This window comes from Onychostoma macrolepis, chromosome 09, assembly GCF_012432095.1.
Source record: "Onychostoma macrolepis isolate SWU-2019 chromosome 09, ASM1243209v1, whole genome shotgun sequence".
In the NCBI taxonomy this organism is placed as follows: Eukaryota; Metazoa; Chordata; class Actinopteri; order Cypriniformes; family Cyprinidae; genus Onychostoma; species Onychostoma macrolepis.
In genome coordinates this window covers 30,930,790-30,955,855 of record NC_081163.1, presented here as the reverse complement: position 1 = coordinate 30,955,855, position 25,066 = coordinate 30,930,790, and the positions used below count along the sequence as shown (strand labels likewise).

Genomic DNA, 25,066 nt, shown 5'->3' with positions numbered 1-25,066 from the left:
AGATCAGGAAGGACTGGAATGGAACATCAGGTCATTATGTTTTTGTAAGAGAAGAAGTTGCTCTGCTCTATATTTAGGGCTGGATGTCAGACGGGCTTCAGGTTTGATAATTAAAATAACATCTGTGTCTCGTTTCAGCCTGATACATTTCCAACTGGTTCAAAATTCCAGCTTCTGAGTTTAGATGGTTGCTTACACCACATCCTCAAAAGTGCAAAAAACAGTGGGTGTCAAAAGTCACCAGAAGTTTATTTCCAGCAGATTAAAAATAATTTAAAAGAAAATGGCAAATAAAGCTAAAACTACATGGAACAGTAATAGTTCACTCCTCCACTGGAAGGGTCAACTGTCATTTTTGCTGCACCAAATCAAACATGGGAGTTTCAGCCCCCTCATAATACACTGAGATTCCAGAGTTTATCTGATTTGACTTACACTTACTAGGTTTAGTGATTTAAACCAAGTGTGTCAATTACATTACATTACATTACTTTATTTATTTATTTATTGTCAGAATCTATAAAGTTATTCCAAATACATTACAAATGCAAGTCATGCAGTGACTTGAATATACTTTGCCTATGATGAACGTTTCAATTTCTGAATTAAAATTAATTTGGATATTTTTGTATGTGTGCAAAAAAAGAAAAAGAAAACTGAATATATCATAATAAAGAAAATAAATGTCCCAATATCATAATAAAGAAAAAAAAAAACTCATTTTAAATAAACAAACAAACAAACAAACACAAAAAGTAGTAAACTCCTGCATTTAATCATGACTATGTATTAAGGCCAGATATTTTGTCATTCTTATGACAAGCCAAAGTTGGTAGTTTGTGAAATGTCATGAGGTGCATCTCAACAAAAGCAATCATAATATTTTCAAATTTAAAATTCATTATACTTGTAAAAATAAATGGTCCCACTTTATATTAGGTGGGACCTTACATTACTTACATTTCAATTAATCATTTGGTACAATGCACTTATTGTGTACATACATGTTTTTACATTGTACATTGTAAAAATACCTATATGTAGTTACATCTGTAATTAATTTATGTAATTACATTTATAATTACACTGTTGACCCATCCCTTACACCTTAACCCACTCTTAAACCTACCCATACCACCAATCCTGTCCCTAACCTTACCCATATCCCACCTCAGTAGCAGCAAAAGTGTTTTGCAATACAATATGACCACAATAAGTACATTGGACTTATTTTTTGATGCAAGTACATAGTAGTTAAGGCCACCTAATATAAAGTGTGACCAAATAAATAAATAAATATGTAACCTTGAAAAATGTTTAAATTTACACTTTTATTATATAATAATAATTGAGATATGTTCAACCACGTGTTTGAGGAATAAGGAAAATAATCACATGACATTTTTCAGCCTTCCGATCTAAAATCAAATGAAACCAATGTGAATACAAACAGTGCATTTTTCCTTTTTTTTGTGCTATGGACATACTATAAATGATATTGTAAGGCTTGTTGAGGAGGGTTGTGATATTAATTTTCTAAGCAATAAAACTTACACCTTCACATTCACATTTCACAGGGGCAGATTATCAATTACTAAATATTTATTTCCATGTGGTTTCTTGCACAATACCATGTTGTCGCCTCAAAACATTTTTACCATGTTGAGCATTTGCATCACATAACTAGCTCCACTGCACTTGCAATGTGGAGCAATTGGGTTACAAACTTTCCAAACTGTAATAAAACATTGCCTGATTCATGTTCATCTGTTTCAGTTAAAACTGAATGCCTTTCTAACAACACTAACTTATAATTTTGGATAAATGTCGCCACAGGCACGTTTTTCTAATAAGCCTGGGATGAACTTGAAATGGACTCTTTTGACCTGGCCGGTAAGAAGCCAACTAGACATGACCTATGGTAACAACACCTTATGAGTTTTTTGGATGGTCAAGTACTCACATATTGTAAAAATCTAGTTCAAATCTAATGTTCGTGAGAAAATGATGGCATTTTAGTGGAATGTTAATACAGACTCACCACGTGGATCATGTGTTCAAGTTACACATGTTAAACCATCAACACTGTAAACAAACTCTCTGTGCTACAAAACAATGGGTGGAGCAAGCAATTATTGCAATCAAGACCAGATCCAACAGGGAAAGTATAGACCCACTGAGAGAAGAAATTACTTCTGTTTATCTGTCCTTGTGTTTATCGTTTTGAACCATCCATGTTGTTTTGTTGCTCTCTCTTCCTTGAATCATGCTGGAGTACCAGGCTCTGTGCTTTGTCCGTGATTTTAGTGCAGATACAGGGAGATGATGTCACGGCAATTAAAATCTAATCTGAAATCCCACACACAGAAACATGACAATGTACAAAAGGAGTACTGCTTAAAAGCCAGAAAAGGACACCCACAGGTCCTGGGTTCATGTGCAGTATGGACCTTCATGCGAAACGTGCATGAACTCACCCCTACTGGTCCACTGAACAATAGAGGGATCAAACAGCATTTGAAATACTGCATTCAGAGCGCTGGACAGAGAAGCTGCCACTGACAATAGTTATCTGTTCTCCAAAAAATTGCACAGAAGCCTGTGTGGCCTACTTATAAATGCTCTCCGGATAAAACGAGGCGAGGTTAGAGCTTCTGTATCTCTCTCTATTTCTTGGAATCACATGAATTTGGAATTATTTTAGTCATAAACTGTATTTTATTAGGCTTTGGTGTCTTATTCTGCCTGCAGCTTGCTCATCTGATCTTTAACAGTGATGACAACACAGCATTCTTCCTAATAAAGTCCACAGACACCTCCTTGTGTGATGTTCTCCGCAAACACTCCTGTGGCAGAGCTGGCATGAATTTTGGGCTAACGTGGTTCACGTGGCACTGTGAAAGGCCAAAATAGCATGCTGGCATCTAAATCATGGTCCTCCAACAACAATTTGTGCTTATGTACAGTATCCTTACGAGAAAGTGCATGTTTTATGTTGCAGGTTAATGATGCAAACCTACAGTATAGAGATGAGATATTTAGTTAACCTAAATATCCACCAATCATAGCTTATTTGACAGTAGGTAACTGCAAACCTTTATAATCAAAGAAAACAGTATTTTAATCATTTGTATTGATATTTTTAAATTAAAAATTACTGTTTGGATATACAATGGTGTCTAAATCTCTAAGACCAATAGTAAAATTGGAAAACATGCAGTTTCATGTGAAATTCACAGCAGTTTCCATCTGAAATGAACGCTAGTGTCAGTGAAGTGCCACCAACTTTTATTACCACTGTGCATGATTTGTAAACTAATACATTTAGATTTTTGAATCGCATAAGCAACTCCATGTATATGACTTTTCTGACATAGTAAACTTGCTTTGTAGCTCACCCGGTACAGCCTTGCACTTGATGTAGAGTGTTTTAGTACAAGTCCTGTGAAACATGAGCAATTATAAATTAACTCATAGACTTGTAGATGTGTCCTAAAATGACAGGTTCAGCTAAAATGAATGGTTCAGCAAATGTTTTAATTTCATGTTTGCTTTTATCAACTATTGGTTAGGTTTATGGTAATTTTGGTTTTTGTAGGTGGAATGTTATTTTCAAATGAGATAGAGCATTAATCTTTCACCAGTCACCAGACATTTTATTTCCAAACTGGAACTTATTTCCAAACACTTTTCATTTTAAAAGTGTTACAAAATGTGCAAGAAGCCAAGTAATATCACTTTGCAGAATGCCCTAATGTTCTTCCGAATGAGCCTGGGTTTCAAAAATTATGTTTTTAATTGTTTTTTTTTTTGTATTTTAATACTTTTTTTATTATTTTTTATTATTATTATAAATTATATTCAAATCATAAAATTTGCAATAACATTTGAGTTTAATTAAAAGCTTTAATTATTTTTCCTTCCAGGTTTTGATAAGTTGATAAGTAAAATCATTTTGATTTAAAAAATCCAGTTTTCTTAAACATGGTCTCAGACTTTTAGACCTTATTTTACATGAAGTATGGTTCTTAAAGGCATAGTTTTCCTTTTAGCAGAACTATTGCTTTAAATCCGACCTGATTTTGGTTAGAGTCTGGTCAGACAGCAGCATTGTGATTTTCAAGGGTCTTAGGAGGGGAAAAGGAAATGTATAAAATGGCCAGACAATCTGTTAGAGGGTCTGGACATATGCTGAAAAGGCCTATAAAGACTCCAATGTTGCTCCTTAATGACAAATGTAACAAGCTGTTCACTCCCATTATCTTTTTCTATGATTTATGACCTGGAGTAAAGTTGCTCCTGACCGGTCCAAACTTTTTACTGAATGTTTTGAAATCAGAAAAAGACAGCTGCATAAACAAACCACCCAGAAAAACACAAACTCCTACCAATTTTGATGATTCAGATGCATGGTGAGAAACAGAAGGCCCAGTCTTTCAAAAAGAGAGGCCACCATGTGAGACAGAAGTAAATTATACTTCTATTAGAGGACTTGAGACAAAATGAGAAGCTGACATTTGTAGTTTCAAGGCTCATTTATGACTTTCTGGTAGAAATTTGCTTTGGTAGTGCAACATTGCAGCTTAGTATACCAAAATATACATTCATGTAATATTTTGCTTTTATTGATTGATTGATTGATTGATTGACTGAAACCATCTACCCTACAGCTTTTGTGTAGGTCTGGTCACGTCTTCTCGTGCCTTGGCCACCAAGTGTTTCAGGACAGCCAGGACCGGTGCCACTTGTTTTTTTGTTTTTTTTAACAAATTAATAATAACGCATGATGTCCTGTTTATAATACTAATAACACAGGCATCTTCTCTGAGTCATCCTCCATTCCTCTTTGATTGACAGGGCAGATGGCTCTCTCATGCATTATGGGCCAGTAAGGCTGGCTGAGTCCCAGTTACCGAGACCAAATGATCCGCTATGGGTATTGCCCAGGCTCCAGCCCACATTCCTGCAGAGAAAGCCTGGGATCCGGGACTCCCTATGTCTGATGACTGTTCCCCTCATCCCAGTATGAGGCAATCAATACCTTGGACAGTGTGAAAAACACAGAATTTACTACTGTAAAAGGGAACACATACTGTCTTGAGGGCACAGATTCAGTGAAAAATTACAGAGATTACAGGGTACATTCCAATCGCCTGGTAGTGCCATGTGAAGCAGACTACTTCACAGAGTATTTACCCATCTTGGGAGTGGCTCCTAAATAGTTGAGCATGAGGATAAATCAATGCCATGATTATAACCATTTCACACATTTTCTGGGAAGTGAACCCATGACCTTGACATTGCTAGTGCAATGATTAACTATTTGAGCTACAGGAAGACTGTTGCTCTTGTCTTTTTCTAATCATGGGCCAGCAATAGAGTAAATTAAGGAACTACAGTACTCCTTCCATTAGGCCATAACAAATTTGTATACGCCGCCTTCTCTGTGCAGTATTAGAAAATACACCACTGAGATAATCTTACAAGTAAAAACTTGACGTAATGACAAAACTTGATGCACCCTGTGGGCAGCAGATCAATAGGTTAAGAGCAAAAGGACGGTGTTTCCCCAGACCACCCAGAAAATAATACCCTTACAGCCCATTGAACTGAATTTTACAAGTTGTCTGTGTGCGGTCAGATTGTTGAAATGCACGTTAAAATTATAACATTTCATAAAATATACTTCACTGTCATAAAATTATGGTCAGCGGTAATAAAATGCACTTTGATGATTTTTTGATGATTTTATACTGAATATTCCAAAACAATGATTACCATAATAACAAACTGGTTTCACCTGACCACCTCTGTGGTTTCCCCATTTGCCTCTTTCAATCTTGTTAAGCAGGGTTCATGAACCCTTCATCAGGCCTTCATCAGATGAAGGTTGTCCCAGGCCCAATCACTAAGGTCTCGAGCCAAGAGGGGCAATCAATGGAAATTCTGTCCCAGGTCCTGTGAACTTAAGCAATGGGTGAATGAAGTTAAGGGTCAGGGTTCTTCAGTTTAGCTTGGGACTTTAGCTGGCGCTTAATCAAAGGGAAAAAGTATTTAATAAAGGATGCATATAATATGAGAATCAATCATTCTGAATTGTGTTTATAATTTCAGGGCCATTTCTATATGGTCAGTGAACTGAGTTTAAGATTAAGTATATTGTTTCCATGCAAACTGAGATAGTATTAGGATATCTGATGTTTGTGGTTTCAGTTTAAGAATAGTTATGGCTTTTTCATTCATGAAACAGCTACGCCAATCGCCATAATTGGACAAATTTCATAAAAGTCATGGGAATTGTTCCCACAAGAGTTGTGGGAACTTTGGAAAGGGAAAGTGATATCTTTATAAAGTTCTCACAACATTTGACTATATAATTTTTATGATTTTACTATGTCTAACTTTTACAATCATTTGTACAGAGCGCAAACATGACATGCTGGAGGGAGAAAAACTAAATATAATGGTCATGAATGTACAATTTATTCCCATAACTTGTCCCTTTGTTTTAGCTCAATCATGGCCACTATCTAACTAAATTAAAATGAGGGAACAAATTAACACATCATGACCATGATGTAACTCAAACATGGGAACAAATTAATAAAATGTGGTCATAGATAATGAATTAATTCTTAATTAATAGCAGCACTATCTCTTTTTTTTTTCTCAGCAATTTCTGAACTTTTATTTAAGATTTTAATTTACATGACTTGTCCAAGCCTGTAAACTACATTTATATTAAAAAAAAGGTGGAAACCCTTATGCACAATTCTAGCCAACAATTTGTAGAGAATCACATGTATATCAAACACTGAGTACCCTATTAAAAAAGTGTTTATTGGGGCTGCTTGGCTGGAAAAAGTAGCACATACAAGTGCTTTATGAGACTATGGGTTATTTTCTAAAGAGATGAAAACAAATAAAACTCTCAAAATGTTGAGGGTAAGGGGAAAGGAACAGGGATTCAGCAAGATAAACAATTGCAACTGTTGCTTCCTCTGCACTGGCATTCCATCCACCCTCTCGGGAGATGCTGGAACAGTCTGATCTGGCGTAGGTGGAACAGTGTAAGCCTAGTGAGGTCCGACATGTTTTTTCCCTCCAATTGGACCTCGTCCATCCTTCTTTTCCCCACTCACTCTCTCACACCCATCACTACATGTGCGGTTTCCAAGAATTAGACAGAAAACCCACACACGAGACTCCCACGGGCAGACTCGAGGGGCAGGGCAGGTACACACTGCACATAAGTCACTTGAGGAATTTCTTTCACTATCAGAGGGTGTGATAAGACTGATTACAGCACACAAACTGTGGTGTATCAACTAAAGCATATAGGGATAGTGTGTGCATTTAAAGACATCAAAAGTTTTATGGTTCTTGAGGCCCAGGTATTCTTTAGCATACAGATTAGCATGTGGGCCTTTCAAAGTAGAGTTCACTGACCGTGATCATAGATGCATGCATTTGGCATATGCGCACTACCTAGTGAACCTTTGTTTTTTAAGAGCTCAAATAATTAGCAAAATGACAGTATGTTACACGGACTGTTGGACTGTTGGGTTTTAGTCCATGTCTGTTATCTCTGAGATCGTCTATATGCTAATGACCTTCTGGATAACAAAATTGATATTTACAAAATACATACATGTAAAATGTACAGTCTTTCTTTTCTGTAAAATTTATGAAACATATTGATGACTTGTCCTGCACTATACAGATTTTTGTCCAATCAAACGAACGCTGTCTAAAAGGAGAACTTCCCACTTAAAGGGATACTCCACCCCAAAATGAAAATTTTGTCATTAATCACTTACACCCATTTCATTCGTCTTCGGAACACAATTTAATATATTTTGGATGAAAACCGAGAGGCCTGTGACTGTTTTTTTTTGCGCACAAAAAGTGTTCTAGTCACGTCATACAATTCAGATTGCACGTCTGATGGCAGATGGACTGTTTTGACGACGTCTTTTATACTTTTATGGACCTTGACAGTGCAATTTACTATACAGTCAACGGGACAGTCGCAAGCCTCCCGGTTTTCATCTAAAATATATTAAATTGTGTTCCGAAGACAAATTAAGCTTTTACGGGTTTGGAACGACATGGGGGCAAGTGATTAATAACAAAAAAAATATTTTGGAGCGGAGTATCCCTTTAAAGGGTTAGTTCACCCAAAAATAAAAATTCCTCATGTCGTTCCAAACCCGTAAGTCATCTTCTGAACACAAATTAAGATATTTTGGGTGAAGTCTGATATCTTTCTGAACCTGCACAGAGAGCAACGGAACTACCACATTCAAGACCCAGAAAGGTAGTAAAGACATTGTTAAAATAGTCCATGTGACATCAGTAGTTAAACCATAATGTTATAAAGCTACAAGAATAAATAAAAAATAAAGAAAAATAACTTTATTCAACCATTTCTTTTGTTCCGTGTTAGTCTTCGACATGTGTTCATGAGAGTACCACAACGCATGCGTGTGTTGCTGCTGATGCAGGAGCCGGCGTTCTTGTCTACTACAAAGATTTGTAAATGTAAATGTGTATGCATATCCAATCGGATAATAATATCACTGATCAAGAGCGATGCAAAGAAATGTAAAAAGGTCCTCGGATTTATCTTTCGGGGTGTACTGCGGGTGCATGCTGTGGTTTTGGCTTTTGGATTTTGGTTGTGGTTTTGGTTGTGAAGTTCACTTAGAGATTGCACTAAATCTGATAGGTTTACTGAGTTCACCTTCATTTACTTTGGCTGTCTCTGCACTGTATTCAAGTGGAGAATCTAATCTGTTTTACCATCCTAATGAAGTGAGTTAACTACAGGAATTGCACTAGGGGCAGTCCCACTAATCTGATATCAGCTGGAGACATGTGAGACCATGCTAAACTTATGAGAGTCACAATTGATAAACAAGCTTGGAAAAACTTTGCCTTCAACTGAAATTCATCTGTATCACCAGCCGTCGATTAATGTACAAATATAGATGACGAATAAGGTTTTCTGTACTACTGAAATAGACAGACAAGCATAGACAATATAAACAAACATTTGTTTGTTAGGAATATTCTTCACCCCTTCTTTCGCAAGAAACTGTTGAAAGAGTGACGTTCCAATATTTAGTTGTCATAAACTTCTTTTTAACAAATATTCAGAGATCTCTCAAGAGAGAAAACAAACACTTGATTTATGCTGGACCACACATACGGTACAACTAATGCTACAGCGATTTAGAGTGGATTTTGCAATGCTCAATTTCCTTTCTATCCATTTCATCTAATAGTCTAGTTCAAGAGTTCAAGATGTCTTCCCTTTACAGGATCCCCTCGACTATACCAGTTTTTTTTGGTTGCACTCACTAATTAAACATATTTTAAGTAAAAATACAAAGTTTTATTTACTTCCAGATGTTTCCAATGAGCATGGAAACCCTGTCTCCAAAACAAGCCAACAGGTTCCACCTTTTGGTGTTTGTCTCACACAATACAGAGCAAAAACATTATTGTTCTCAGGGTTATTGTTGTTGTAGTTGTTTAAACAGTGTTAACAAGCCTGACTTTTACACCACTCACAAATGGCATCAATTACAATTTAAGGCTGAGGTGACAGAGAGAGGCAGCTGTGGCTTGCATATGATTGGTCTTGCACTAAAAAGTGCTGAGAAATTACAAATGTATTGTCAATATCTGGAGTATACGGCCTATTCAGTATAGCCATGTGACATACCGGTTTAAATCAAACTAGTATGTAATGTGATAATCCATCAACAAATTCCGCTGGAATACAGTTGGAAGGCATGTTCTGGTATTTTGGGGCATTTTTGCCTGTACTTTGCAATGAGGAAACAGTTATTCTTCATACAGATATACTCCTGTAAATATCTGCAGTATATCAATGATAGTTTATTCATCCAACAGATGTGCCTTCCACAAAATCACCAGATGTAACAGCTTTGTGAATTAATCATCGTCACAATAAATCATCCTGCTAGGTCTTATCACCCAGACACCTGTCACTTCCCGAACCCTCGCTCTGCACGTGCTTCACGCTGAGACCCGTCCACAGCCACTCCCCCAATAAAAACACATGTCCAGTATAGCTCTCTCAGATTAATTCATCTGTATCCTAATGCAACTATGTGCAGGAGAAAACTTGGCTTGGGTAAATAGTTTAGTGGAACTCATGCATAAGTCATATTGATTTCTTAAATGAGCAGTAAAATGCCTTTAACAAATAGAAAACAAAGTCCAGATGGTTAAGAATAAGTTTTACAAAGGTTTGCGTTAACCGTAGCAGTGCACACAAGCGTACACCACACAGAAGCCAAGTTTGTCTGCTGTTTCCCACAGTCTAGCCAAAGAAAAAGTTAGATTCAGACAAACATGGTTTCCTAAAACAGAGTCTCACTGCTGAGGCGAGACACAGTGACACATTCTGCTTGTATTTCATAGTACAACAGTGAAATACTTTAAAAATGCCTCATTTCAGGGCAGGTTTTCCATAAGTGTCACAAACAGATCAAATGCAGGTGTTACTATTGTAACATTAATGTCTTATTGAATATTTATGTAATTATGTTGTGTTGTACTGCACAATGCATATTGCTGTTTTTTTTTTTTGTTTTTGTTTTTTTGTTTTTTTAATAGCATTACTGCAACCCTATTTTATTTTATTTATTTTTATATTTATATTATAAATTATATTTATTTTATATTATTTAGTTTGATCTGTTTTGTCATTCTTTTATCTAAAACAATCATGCCAATAAAGTACTTTGAAATTGAACTAAGAGGGTGGGGTAGGGGTAAAGGAATAATACAACCCTCAGACTAGACCAAGAGGAGTGGCAAATATGAACTGTAAAGAAAAGCCACAGTACAAATTCACTTCATGACAATACATCAAGATACTAAGGCATCATAAGTAAGATCTACGGAAACAATCTTGTCAAATTCGATACAATCTGCATCAAACTGCTGAACTAATAAAACAACCAAACCAGCAAGAGCGCATGAATCTACTAAACTGCCAAAGCAATTGTCGTACTATAAACTGTGTGAATATACATAATGCCTTTGACAATTATGTACTACAGACCATATTATTATTTTAGTTACAGCATAAGTCGTAGGTTGGGTATTCATATCTTTCTGCTTGCTTAATTTGCATTTTGGTTTGCTGTTTGCTATTATCTAACAACCGATTTGTCGTTAGATTCACTAAGTTATATCCCAGCCTTTAACTTCGTCAAGTGGAAATATTCTCACGTGAAATCTAAAGTGGAACTTGAGCTCAAGCAATTCGCGCGCAAGTTATACGCACTTCTCTGTGCGCTCGACTTACGACATAACGGAACTCCTTATGTCCAAACCGACGACATTACTAATAAAACACACATAACTTAACATAACTTAGTTTTTAGTTGGACTTACCTTAGCTGTACTCTGGTCTATGCTCAAAGAGACCGTGAGAAGAAAAACAGTGACACTTGGAAGCCGCATATTCACACCTATGAATAATGTCCAAATGGACATGCTGATGACGGATTCTTCTCCGTTTCAAGCAATTCTTGCCTCTCTTCTTCCCGAGCTTGAACTATACGTTTGTCTGCATCTTTGCTCTAAACGTTATGTGGCTGTTGTTGAAAGTAATGTCTTGTAGAAGAGCCCACCACACCCCCTGTCAGGACCACGACCACCCATCAATACGCACCAACACAACCCTGTTTAGAACAACTATCACTCGCATTTCAGCATTGTTAGGGGAAGTTTAAGTCTTGGAGATCAGCAATTCCCTTAAAACAGCTTTGGCAAGGTGGATTTTAGGCGAGACAACCAACTTTCCCAAAGCGCGAAAGCATCGGGATAGAGCGCGTGCGACTGGAGCGTGTGAGATCTGAGGTAAACTTCTGCCGTCACTTCACATTAAAAAATACACAAGAGGTAGTTTACGATTAAATATATCGAGCTTAAATGTGTGCTATTGTAACTAAAAGCGTTTAAATAATAAGAAAATAGATTGTTTGAAGTTATTTGACAGTCGTACCAAAGGGTAGCTGTGTTTTTGAAACATGTTAGCTATTTTTTTTTTTAGCAAGTCTAAGAAGCTTTGCTAAAATACGAATAGCCTAGCTACTATTAGTTTGACCACCTTGAGTTAGTATATTTGCTACTGGTCCATGGTGGTCTTTAGGTTGGACCAGATGGAAACCAGCTAGCATGTTCCAAAACACAACTGTAGGATCTATTAGCAAGGAACATGAGATCTACAAAGATACCAGCACATATGCTTTAAATAATGAACTAAGTATACACTGCTGTTCAAATAGGCTTAGAACAGTGAGAATTAACTTGCAATTTACAGATAGGAAATCTGTAACTTTCAGATCATTGAGTATGCAGTAACAGGATACTGGAATTGGGCAGAAGGAGAGATTTCATCTGTTTTCTGGCTCCCATGGAGGGTGAGAACCATCTACAGCACTGGAACACATTAAGGTAAAATCTGTTGTTTCTTTGTGTTGTAGAGGTATGTGATTTCCATTTGCACACATATTAATTCACTCTTTTTTTCATATTGCAGGTGTTTTCTGTTGTGCCTTGCTGTCCTTATCCTTACGACAGAGGTCAATGCAGTAAGTGTGTTTTTAATTTAACTATATTAAGTGTTCAATATTAAGTGCAGATTGTGGTGTCATATTTCAGCCTCATTTATGGTGCAGCACACTGAACAAGCCCTTCAGATGAGTGGGAGTGTCCTTGTTTGTATTACAAGTTTCTCATGTGCAATTCGCAAATGTTTTGCCATTTACAGATCTTTACAGTGTGCATGTTCCTTTCATTAAAAGCATGTTTTATTGTCATTCCATTGTTATAAGGCTGAAATGTAACTGTTTCACAGTGGTAAAGTCCCACATCCATTAGGTGTGGTTGTTTGATGGTAATATAACCAACTGGCAGTGAGAGATTAAACACTGGCCTGAAGTTAATGAAGAAAATGTGTTCGGAGTCTCTGAGTGGTTATGACAGTATGTGTGTATGCACATCTGCTTATTATTATTTTTTATTTTAATGTGCTTTTATTTTTTATTTTTTTTATTTTTTTGCAACTGATTTCTCCTAATGGTGGTGTTAATTTGGAAAACTATTAGTTTAAGATGAATAATGCTGCCTTGGGGTGAACGTTTCATTAACTGGTTTCAAGTTCCTGGAATCTCTATAAATATAATGTTAAAAAGCAACTTTCCAAGAAGACAGGGTTGTTAAATGTCATGATGAAACAGAAATAGCGACAGATCTTTATTTCCATATTTTGATGTATATCCGAGTATAATGGATTATTGAAAAAGAAAACTTTTAGGATGGGACTCATCGGTTATTGATTGAATACTGAGATGTGGCCATTGCACTCAAAAAATGGAGGCAGATGAATGCAAGCTTGCAGGGTTTAAAGGAATAGTTCACCCAAAAAAGAAAATTTGTGAAAATGTACTCACCCTCAGGCCATCCAAGATGTAGACAAGTTTTTTCTTCTTCTGAACAGATTTGGAGAAATTTAGCATTACATCACTTGCACACCAATGGACCCTCTGCACTGAATAAGTGCCGTCAGAATGAGAGTCCAAACAGTTGATAAAAACATCACAAATCCAAAATTAATCCACATGACTCCAATCCATCAATTAATGTCTTGTGAAGAGAAAAGCTGTGTGTCTGTAATAAACAGATCCATCATTAAAGGGTTACTCCACCCCAAAATGAAAATTTTGTCATTAATCACTTACCCCCATGTCCTTCCAAACCCGTAAAAGCTTTGTTCGTCTTCGGGAACACAATTTAAGATATTTTGGATGAAAACCGTGAGGCTTGTGACTGTTCAGTTGACTGCCAAGTAAATTCCACGGTCAAGGCCCAGAAAAGTATGAAAAAACATCATCAGAATAGTCCATCTGCCATCAGTGGTTCGATCTGACTGTTATGAAACGACGAGAATACTTTTTGTACGCAAAGAAAATAAATATTTATTTTATTCAACAATTTGTCTCATCTGCTTCAGCGTAGTGCCATTTTGGAGAATATCCGCTGGATGCAAATACTTCATATCAGTCTGATTGAACCACAGATGGACTATTATGACGATGCTTTTCATACTTTTCTGGGCCTTGACAGTGTTATTTATTTGGCAGTCAATGGGACAGTCACAAGCCTCCCGGTTTTCCAATGGACCCTCTGCACTGAATAAGTGCCGTCAGAATGAGAGTCCAAACAGTTGATAAAAACATCACAAATCCAAAATTAATCCACATGACTCCAATCCATCAATTAATGTCTTGTGAAGAGAAAAGCTGTGTGTCTGTAATAAACAGATCCATCATTAAAGGGTTACTCCACCCCAAAATGAAAATTTTGTCATTAATCACTTACCCCCATGTCCTTCCAAACCCGTAAAAGCTTTGTTCGTCTTCGGGAACACAATTTAAGATATTTTGGATGAAAACCGTGAGGCTTGTGACTGTTCCGTTGACTGCCAAGTAAATTCCACGGTCAAGGCCCAGAAAAGTATGAAAAAACATCATCAGAATAGTCCATCTGCCATCAGTGGTTCGATCTGACTGTTATGAAACGACGAGAATACTTTTTGTACGCAAAGAAAATAAATATTTATTTTATTCAACAATTTGTCTCATCTGCTTCAGCGTAGTGCCATTTTGGAGAATATCCGCTGGATGCAAATACTTCATATCAGTCTGATTGAACCACAGATGGACTATTATGACGATGCTTTTCATACTTTTCTGGGCCTTGACAGTGTTATTTACTTGGCAGTCAATGGGACAGTCACAAGCCTCCCGGTTTTCATCCAAAATATCTTAAATTGTGTTCCGAAGACGAATGAATCTTTTACGGGATGACACGGGGGTAAGTGATTAATGACAAAATTTTCATTTTGGGGTGGAGTAACCCTTTAAGACTTTTTTTTTAACTTCAAACTGTTGCTTCTTTCTAAAATATGAGTCCTCTATCTATTATATTGCTTTTTCAGTGAAAAACAAATCATGTTGTCTGAATCGGGAGAGAAATATGCACAGCTCAAGCACTGTTTACAAGCAAAAAAAGTTTTAAACAAATAAGTTGATATTTTGATATGAGTGGGTAACAGGGGATGGAAATTTTCATTTGAAACATTATGGATTATGTACAGTTTATAAGTTAAAATACCTCAATAAAATGTCTTTGTACCATACAAACACGCAGCTCTTCACTTCATAAGATGTTAATTGATGGACTTGAGTTGTGTGGATTACTTGTGGATTATTGTGATGTTTTTATTGGCTGTTTGGATGGAATAGAGTGTAGGTTATTTAATAAGTTATCATAAACACTGTTATTATGTTTTGTACAGATTAATGGCTGTCACTGGACAGAACAGTAGTAGCTTTACCATTGGACAGCAGTATCCATGTGTTATGATGCTTGTGTGAACACCTCTTACAGTCTGAGGATGATTTCAACATGAGAACATCTTTCTTTTCCTGATCCACATGCTGATATGTGTTTCTGGCAACCGCCCATCACCAGCAGCAAATACAGCAAGTTCAAAAGGGCTGATACTTTGCCAGGCGCCTGTAGAAGCTCCTTCAGATGAAACTTCATTCTTTTAGCTGTAGATCTAGCTGTGGTATGCACCTTGGCACCTTGTTTTGTGAAGAAGAAGACATTGCATACTGGATAAGGTGATTTTATAATAATATTTGGACTATCTCATAATTCCACTGGCTCAGTTTAAAAAACAAGTATACAATCATTCAGTTATTCTCATGATATTCTACTTTGGTTCGCTCTCAAGTTTCAGTCTGGTCCATTCCAAGGTTGTCTACTGATATAAATATTAATTTTGATATTGCAGTTTGCAGTTAAAGAGGTCTTAATGCATATAAGTTTTACATAGTTTTAACACAGCAACACAGAAAACTGAAAACTATAAATGAGATGTCAATAATTGTGTACAGCCCTTTTGTGTAGCCACTGGAATATAGAGAAGATGGTTAAAAAATGGGAAAAATTGGAAGTATATTTTCATGCTATTTTCAGCTTATTATTATTTTTTTTTTTTCATTAAATGACCATTAAATTAAAGTATCATATACCATATAAAGACTTAAGTATTGCCTAATTTAATGAACAAAAGCATCTGAAAATACTAAGAAAACATACTTTCATGTACTTTTACAGCATGTGTTTTGGACAGGATCCTGTGAAGTGTTTCTTCCAGGGGCTTTTTCTACAACAAGGTATTAATATCATATGCAAGTTATTTTTTTAAGTGTTAAATTGATTTCACTGAATAGAAGAAGAAAAAGCCTCCTTGTCTAAAGCCTTATCAGATTTTGTGCCTCCCTGATCAAAAACTTGTGACAGCAGTAGGCTGAGGCTGTGCATTCTACTGGTACAAGGAGTGTAGTGATTTCAGGTTTCACGCAGGCCAAGCTATTTTTAGACAGGCAATGATCCGGCCTGCAGGGTATGGTCATTGTAGGTGACCTCACTTGGGCAGCAAAGACTATACATGATCCTCCACACAGTTTTGCACTTTTTGGAAATTTCCCAAGTTTGAATTCAATCTAATTACATGGTCATACCTATAAACACACTGAATCTCTGACTTTGAGCCTTTTGCAATCCAAGGCCATAAATTTGGCCATCATGGAGATTAAGCACTTATTTGACCCCTTAGGTCTGATGGAAATGCTTTAAGATTAGCATTTTAGGAAGGAATAGAAAAGTTTGATTATCAGGAAGTTCAAAATATGGTCATTCGAAGCACATTTTGTTTGTTGTATGTGTGGAAAGATTTCACGATGTTTTCTTCATCCCTTGAGGTCGAATACTGGCTATTGTTTTTTGACCTATGTTTGGATAGAAAATCAAAGAAAGTGAAATAGTTAGTGCATTAAAATGTCCCAAGTGCTACAACGATATGCTAGTTAATTTTGCAATAGAGCCTTTTAACTTTAATTGCATAAAAAATATTGTGTTTATGCACTGCATGTAATTCAGCAGTGTCCTCTGTTGGAAATTCCTTCAACCATATAAGGGATGAGGAAATAGATATGGTCACAGGGTGGTTCCTGAGGTTGTGCACGAGGATAAGAGTACACGTGAAGTAAGTGTGTGTACTCTATACCGGTTTGAATGGGTGGACCAGCACCGCACAAAAGATGTCTGTTGGTGATAAGGACAGGAACAACGCTGCTACATCGCCTGCCAAAATAATCTGCTCGGTCAAAAAGCAAAACAATTGGGGGGAAATCTATTGTGTTCAATTAGAGGGATCGAGGCAGGATGTAAAATTGTTCCGAGGGGAAGACCTATGCTGAGGAGCTCTCAGCCCGAGCGACACTGCAAGTAACACAGCCTATGGCATTTTTGGGATGTGTTGGTTTTGTAACGGATGTACATTCTTTAGATCTACACAGTGTTTGCATCTGTGTGAGTATGTAGTTGGCTGTATGTTGACCCACACTGAAGGGGTAGTTCCCACAAATAAGTTGGAGTGGCTCCATCCATGTCCTGTGTCAAATAGCGACCCTCGTGACCTTAGGCTGGCATGAAGTTTGTGTCTCGTGTGAACTTTCCTCAAAGCTGGGAAAGGGCACCATGCAAAAATAATAATTTTTAATATAAAATATCACAAAGGAACAAACAAAACAAACAAAAAAAAAATTATGCAAGTCAGGAGGCTTAAATAGTTTAACACTGTCGTAGACAGACGTGACAAATCCATAAGTGATATCTGAGTTTCTGTCCCAATCAACCTAAATAAGTGACATTTTGCTAACATTAAAATATGGTCTGATTGGCTGTTATTGTGTCACGCTGCACAGCATTTTCATCTTAAGTGTGGACACACAAATTGTTTGCAACTGGAAATGTAAGTAAAGTAAAACTAAATCAGTGAAAGTAAACCTTAACTAAAGTAAAATCTTGTAAAAAAAAAAAAAAAAGAGGAGTGCTTAATTCTATTGAATGTGCACTTATAGAGTAGCTATAGTTCATCAAATCTTGTTTATTTAAAAAAAAGAGCACACTTAACTTAAAAAATAAACAACTTAATAATTAATAAATATCAAGTTAAGTTTTACTTTAAAGTACATTTTAAATCCTTGTTTTAATAAACATGCTTTTGTTGTGCTTTAAAGAAGTACACTTATTTTGATGTGTTGATTAACATTCTAAAACATGCAAAGTATTTGATTTTAACTCTAGTGTTATTAAAGATAATTTCATCATTACAAATAATTTAAATATATATTTAAAAATAATTTATTTACAAATAATTTAAATGTAGTGAATAAATATGAACTGCATTTAATAGAAATTGCACTGACATTCAGTTCATATTTAAATATATTATTTTAAAGTATATTATGTATGTAATAAATACACTTTCTTAAATTAAGAAATAATACTCCTTTTAAAACTACAAGGGAAAGTATAATGTTTTACATGTAAAAACATTTTTACATTTGACATTTTGGCTTTCATGGATCACAAATGGTTAATTAAAGTATGAATTTAAGAAATACAGCAGAGGCCAATTATGAAATGTCCACAGAAATTCACTCTGTCCTTATTACATCACTCTCAAAAGTGCAGCTGTTTTAAGAATGGTAGGATTATTTTTATTACCACTTTATAATTTCCGGCTTATTATCATCTCCCTGTTCATCAGAATTGCAAATGTCTCGTAATCTCTGGTTGCAACAACATGACATTGCCTGGAAACTAGTGTGTTGAAACACAACTGATCTGGTGTGCTCTTCCAACACTGGATGATTAATTCCTTCATTGAGCCTAAATATTTACATTCCCCAACATCCCCTTTGCTTGTGTCTTTTTTTTTGTGTGTGTGTGCATGTGTGCCCATCCAGAATGCTTAAACATCTCATGAGAAAACATCCTTGTTTTAGTGTAATGCTATGAGCAAGTCACATTGAGCAGAGAATGTGGACTTTTGACAAACTAAATGTTCCTGCCTCAGTGACTCAGTGTTTCTATAGCACTTGCCTGTGGTATAGTGTAGTTCCAAGTAAACACTTGAAATATAAATGTAATTAAGTAGAGCTACTGAGAATGAAGCAATACAGCACTAATGGACGTGTGTTACAGTGATTTTTCCACAAGTAAGGGGTATTGGTTGACTCTGTATGACGCAGAGGGCCTAAAACCTGTTAAATTGGTGGCCTGTTTGTTGCATGTAATGGAACCAAATACTTGCAACAGTAGTAGTTCAATAGCCCAGTTTTACTTTGTTTTGGGATGTTATACAATGTAGCATCTTGGCACATTAGTTTAGCATTATTACACAAGCAAGCATGCAGTTACACTGAATATCATATTCGTATTTCACTCCGACAGCTCAAAGTTTATATTTAATATTTTAGTATTTAATAGTTTACCATTTCTGCACTGATGGGTGTCTGTTAATGGTGCATAAAATCCCCTGACTGCATTAGTTAACTTGTATAGCTCTAAGGTAAACCTATTGCATGGTTCACGTGACCACATGCTGGTTCGACACAGGTGGCATTTCACTGAGCAGAGTTTGCCACATATTGTACGCATAAAACCACAGTTTATCAGGCCTTATTTACATCCGTCTCATTATTCCATGTATGCCAGACTTTATCTACACTATAGATCACTGTGAAAGGAGATGTGGGCCGCTCTGAAACATGACATGTTTCTCTGCTAAATGCCTTTCTATTAATGTTCTCGTTGTTCAGTCTTACAGTAGCTCTCTGTGACTTTTTCGACTTTGATTCTTTTGAACTTGAATTAATTGTAGTGTTTATCCTCCTCACGCATGTCCTTTCTGTCTTTTCATGTTGACTGATAATTTGTTTATAATTGTTTCCCCCGAGGCTCTACAGACAGACCTCATGTAAAAAACTTTTCTCTGTTGCTTTTTCATTTTAGGAAGCTTAAAGGGATAGTGTATCTAAAAACTAAATGTACGGTATGTGATCTTGTACATAACCATTGACAAGGTTGGTAAGAGATTTGAATGTTTTTGAAAGAAGACTGTCTTATGATCACCAAGGCTGCATTTATTTGATCCAAAATACATTAACATATAACGTAATTTATCACTGTGATGAAAAAAATTGAAATGTATGAATTTACAGCATAATTACTCCAGTCTTCAGTGTCACATTCTCCTTCATAAATCATTCTAATGATTATGCTGATTTGCTGCTCAAGAAACAAATCAAAAAGAAGAAATCGTGTTATTATGGAAAAGAGCTGCATGAAGATTCTTCAAAATTAACATTTTGTTTTCCACAGAAAAATAACAGCATGCTTGCTTAGATTCACACAAGGGTGAATAACAGTTTTTGGGTGAACTGTGCCTTTAAATGGTTGATTTGGACTGCTTTTTGAGTGTGTCATAGACTCAGACATCCCTTTTTAAGGTAAGATATTTGAACTAATTTCAGCAAGTTACTGATTGCAGCAGCGTCAAAAACAAGTAATGCGCAAAATGTAGACTCAACACAGTTATAAAACCAGAACATTTCATGTTTGTCACAAACCCCTCATCTTCAATGTGCTGCATAGTAGACCTGAGAGTATCCACTCATTCTTTGCACCCAAGGAGTTTAGACAAAGGCATGTGGAGACTTCACAATGCTAAATAGTCCGGATGTCCAGTGCTGTTCTCTCATTTCCTTTTATAGTCTGCTTGCTGCTCTGTCTTCATTCATGATTTCTAAGTCTTTTGCTCTCTCTTTCTTTCTTCTTTGCACGTGCATAGCTGATCATGTTGCTTGTCTTTAGAGAGGCATGTAACATGTCTCCCCTTAAGAGTCTTATTAATGACCCCATATGAATCCACCTTCTGAATTGGCAACAGCATGGGACCACAAAAGTGTCTGATTTGCAACACATGTGGAATAGAGCATATTTAAAGCATCAATAAATGTTTCTGATTTGTGTGTCTAAACCACACACTTAGCACAGCAATGATCATCTATTATGTAGGTGTTTATTTTAACACAGGCTAATTACAAACACATGCTTATACTTATTTCTGCATGCTTCCTTGCACAATACTATGTTGTGACCTCAAAACACTTTTACCATAGTGCATGATTTGTAAAGTAATACATTTTGCTGTTTATATCACATAATCTGATCCACGTATTTGGCTTTTCTGACATAGTAAAGTTGCTTGGTAGCCCACCTGGTACAGCATTACACTTGTGATGTGGAACAGTTTGGGTAACCTATGAAACATGAGTCACAATAAAAGAGCTCAAAGACTTGTACAAGCAAGATAAAATGGCATGGTTGGTTTAGAAAATATATCATGTTTTCTAACACTATCAGTTAGATTTGTGTAGTGTAGGTGGCTTGCTATTTTCAAACCCAATACAGCATTAAGTGTTTAGCGGCACTCATTGGACATTTCATTTCTGAACCGCCGCGATTCATACAAAAGTACAAAAATATTGCCAGATTTATGTTCATAGGGCCCTATGATTTCCACAATGCGGAAAACATGTATGGAATTGCGGAATACAGACATAAAAACGGAATTTACTGTATAGTGCAGAATGTCACAGAATTTGGAATTTTGGATGGATACATAAAAGTAGGTCAGTACACTTAATTCAAAACACATTATGGACTAGCTTCTGTGAATTTTAAGGTGCAAAAATACCATTTAAATATGAATCCTGCATGTTCTACATGTCTATGAATATTGCAGAAGCGTGGTTTTGTTTACTATACACATACTGTAGCACGTGTGACGCTCTCTGTGTTTTCAGCATCTGCTGCCTCAATATATACGTAAAAACATAAACATAATCTCTAGAACTGCTGAGAGTCACTTCATGAGCATTGTAATGTTTATTTTGAGAAAAAAAAACTGTTGTCATACCATATACAAACAGAAACCCAAAGGTCTTCACAGAAATAAAAAATAAAAATATCAAAATAAAAATTCAGTTTAACTTGAAGAAACCATGACAGAAATTAATATTTAATGAAACCATTAAAATGGAAAATTAATGGAAAACAGAATTTGGTAAAAATAAAACAGAATTTGAGGGGGGGGAAAAACAAAAAAACTATTTCATAGCACCTTAGAAATGTCATTATTGTTAAGTTCTTCTCTTTCACATAAATCTGAATGCGCTTTTAGCATCAATCACTGGACAGTGCACTTAGAAAGTGTTGCAAAATGTGCAAGAAGCAACTTTGTAGGTGTTACTGAATCCTTAAGATAATTTTTTTTTTCACATAATTGTCTAATTAGTAAGAGGGCTAAAGAAAGGATTGTTAAAACAATTGATCATATTGTAAACCAAAGAATTAAACTTGTAACTAATGGCTCCACTCTATTTGTAATACTTACTTGAATGATATTGCAAATCATGCAAATTGTTGAGGTGCTGTTACTTTTCTAATCGACTGGATTTTAAATTTTTTTTCCTAGTCAATAATAAAATAGGTGAAAGAAGAAAAAAAATATACTTAGATTTATAGAGGCACCTGAGTCATATTAGGGAGGCTAGATTATCAGAAATGGGAGAGGGGCTTTTTGGCCAGTAACCATCTACAATGGCAACCACTCAGATCAACTTAACAGACAAGCACTACTCACATTTTCTTTAGAAATGTGAATCACTATGTCTTTGGTTTGTCAGCTGGTAGTACAAAAGAATGGCTTTGTATTGGAATGTTTGTTTTTTTGTGGTATTGCTTACGAGACCTTTACAACTCTTTTCTCACAGTCTGACAAGGAGAATGACTCACAATGCTTGGCACCTGCTCAGTATTCTGTCTGGCTAAGACTAAGGCTGTGTTCGAGTAATAAACATACTCATTACTGCATACTACATACACTCTACTGTTTATTTTTTTAAATAATATATGAACCACTAGACATAATGCAACATTAGACATTTCAAATGCATGTAGTGAGGTCATGTGATAATGCATGCTACATTGCATTTTTAATTGAGCAATTTAATTGGTAACACAGTCTGATCAAGAAATTACCAGTCTGTGATTCACTTATGCTTTATGATGGCTTCATATGGGACCCCTAACATAAAAAAAAAAATGTAATCGTACTGAGCATGTCTGTGAGCAGACATTTGTACTGTTGGAAAATTCACAATTCTTCCACAATCTGTAAGTGTTCAGAGTCCTAAAGCTTGGCAGCTTTTCTAATTTGTTTCTTCCTGTGATATCCCAGTCCTGTCCAAACTCCCCTTCCCCTTCTCCCATCTCACTCCCCCAGCGCACTGTCTATCTGTCTTTATCACTCCTTCTTTCATCCATCCGTAATTCCTTGAAGGATTCCTATGGAATTTTTTCTCCAGAGCGATTCTAATTGTCACTCTGTGCAATAACCGGAACAAAACCAAATCAGTGTCCATTTTCTCTGCTTATCTCCCCTTATTTCTGTTTCTTATGCATTTTCCTGCTAGGGACTGGATGGATATCACACATCTGGAAACCATTTTTATAATATTTCTAATATAATAGTGAGAGTAAGAGAAGAAACAAGGGCAACATCTTCAAAGGATTCGATCCTCTCACAGCATAAACATAGGTGGAGTCAGTGTTTATTGGGATTGATAGCATCACAGTCCAACAGTGTTTACACTTTTGGGGGAAATTAAACTAACAATGGATTTTGTTTACTTGTCTCTGGATATTAAGCTAAACTAAAATTGAACCTCAATATCTTATTGTCATGAATTGTTTGATTTCTTTTACGTGTTCACTCTTCCACATATGACATGAGCTGTGTGACCATTTTGGTTTTTTTTCCATAAGTTTTCTTGTGTTCTCTACTAAATGAATCCATTAGCAGCTCCTCTTCAGTTCATTTTGGATGAAACTGTGTTTCCAGAAACTTCCCTTTGGAGCTAATTCCTACAAGTTGCGTATCCTGTGCATGGACCCACAGCTGCTCACATGAGAGGGCCAAAGGAATGTCCTTAGTTTCCGTCCGCTGGCTGTTTTTTTCAGCACTTATTCACTTTTGTCAGATGACAGAAACCAGCCATTACACTCCTCAGTCTATGAATTATAAAGTTATTGCTACTTTCCTTCACACACACATATACACAAAGACTGTGTTAATGGAATTGTTCACTTGCTTCTTCCATGGAACACAAAATGAGAAATTATGTGCAATGTTATGTACAACGTGTTGCTCTTTTCCATATAGCAAAAAAATGCAGTAAACAGGAGCTATCAAGGGTTTAAAAAAATTTAAACTCATGCTTGTGCACCATGTTGCAAGTTTTTCGAAGCCATCTGTAACACAGTTCGTAGATCGGGAAGGCGGGAACCGGCGAACATTCAAACAAAGTTTTAATAAAATAAACAAACATCAAAGTAAAGCGGCAGCCCCTCACGGACGACTGCCGCACATAAAATAGAAAATAAAAGTCCAGGCCTGGTCCTCTCTCGTCTTCCACTGTCGTCACTCCTCCTTTTATCCTTCCGGAGCTCCTCCGTGGGACTCGAGACCGGCGAGTGGCGCAGGTGTCGCTCATTATCATTAACTCCACCGGCCTCACTCCGTTCCCACGGCTCTCGGCCCCGCCCCACTCGCCACACCATCTTTGTGCAACAAACAGGCCAAAATAATTTTGGGGTAAACAGCAGCACACATGGCGGTCAACACTATCACTAGAGTTTGTACTATGACAAAAGGCGATTGTTAACTCTTTCCCCGCCAGCATGTTTTAAAAAACTTGCCAGCCACCGCCAGCATTTTTGATGATTTTCACCTAAATTTGACGGCCCTCAGAATATTTTCTGCTGTGAATATAAGAACATATTATATATCAAAATAAAGAACCAAGCCTCTGCTTTTATTTTATTTAATATTTTATTTTATTTTATTCTATCTTCATGTGTTCATGTTTTATCACCATTTGAATGCAGATAGGTTTCATCAAAAATACAACGTTTTGGACAAAAAACTGAGAAAAATGCATTTTTATCAAAGTAGTGCATTTTCAAG

At 36.3% G+C, this 25,066-nt stretch overlaps 2 protein-coding genes across 2 annotated transcripts in view; one reads left to right on the top strand and one right to left on the bottom strand.

The window, feature by feature from the left end:
• col4a1 (collagen, type IV, alpha 1) overlaps positions 1 to 11,692 on the bottom strand; it is a 71,470-nt gene extending 59,778 nt beyond the window's left edge. The window contains exon 1 of the mRNA XM_058786432.1: positions 11,440 to 11,692. Coding sequence (XP_058642415.1) covers positions 11,440 to 11,541 — 102 coding nt within the window. The 5' untranslated portion in view covers positions 11,542 to 11,692. The remainder of the gene's footprint in view (positions 1 to 11,439) is intronic.
• Positions 11,693 to 11,739: 47 nt separating this feature from the next.
• col4a2 (collagen, type IV, alpha 2) overlaps positions 11,740 to 25,066 on the top strand; it is a 101,465-nt gene continuing 88,138 nt past the window's right edge. The window contains exons 1-3 of the mRNA XM_058786430.1: positions 11,740 to 11,907; positions 12,393 to 12,504; positions 12,590 to 12,641. Coding sequence (XP_058642413.1) covers positions 12,464 to 12,504; positions 12,590 to 12,641 — 93 coding nt within the window. The 5' untranslated portion in view covers positions 11,740 to 11,907; positions 12,393 to 12,463. The remainder of the gene's footprint in view (positions 11,908 to 12,392; positions 12,505 to 12,589; positions 12,642 to 25,066) is intronic.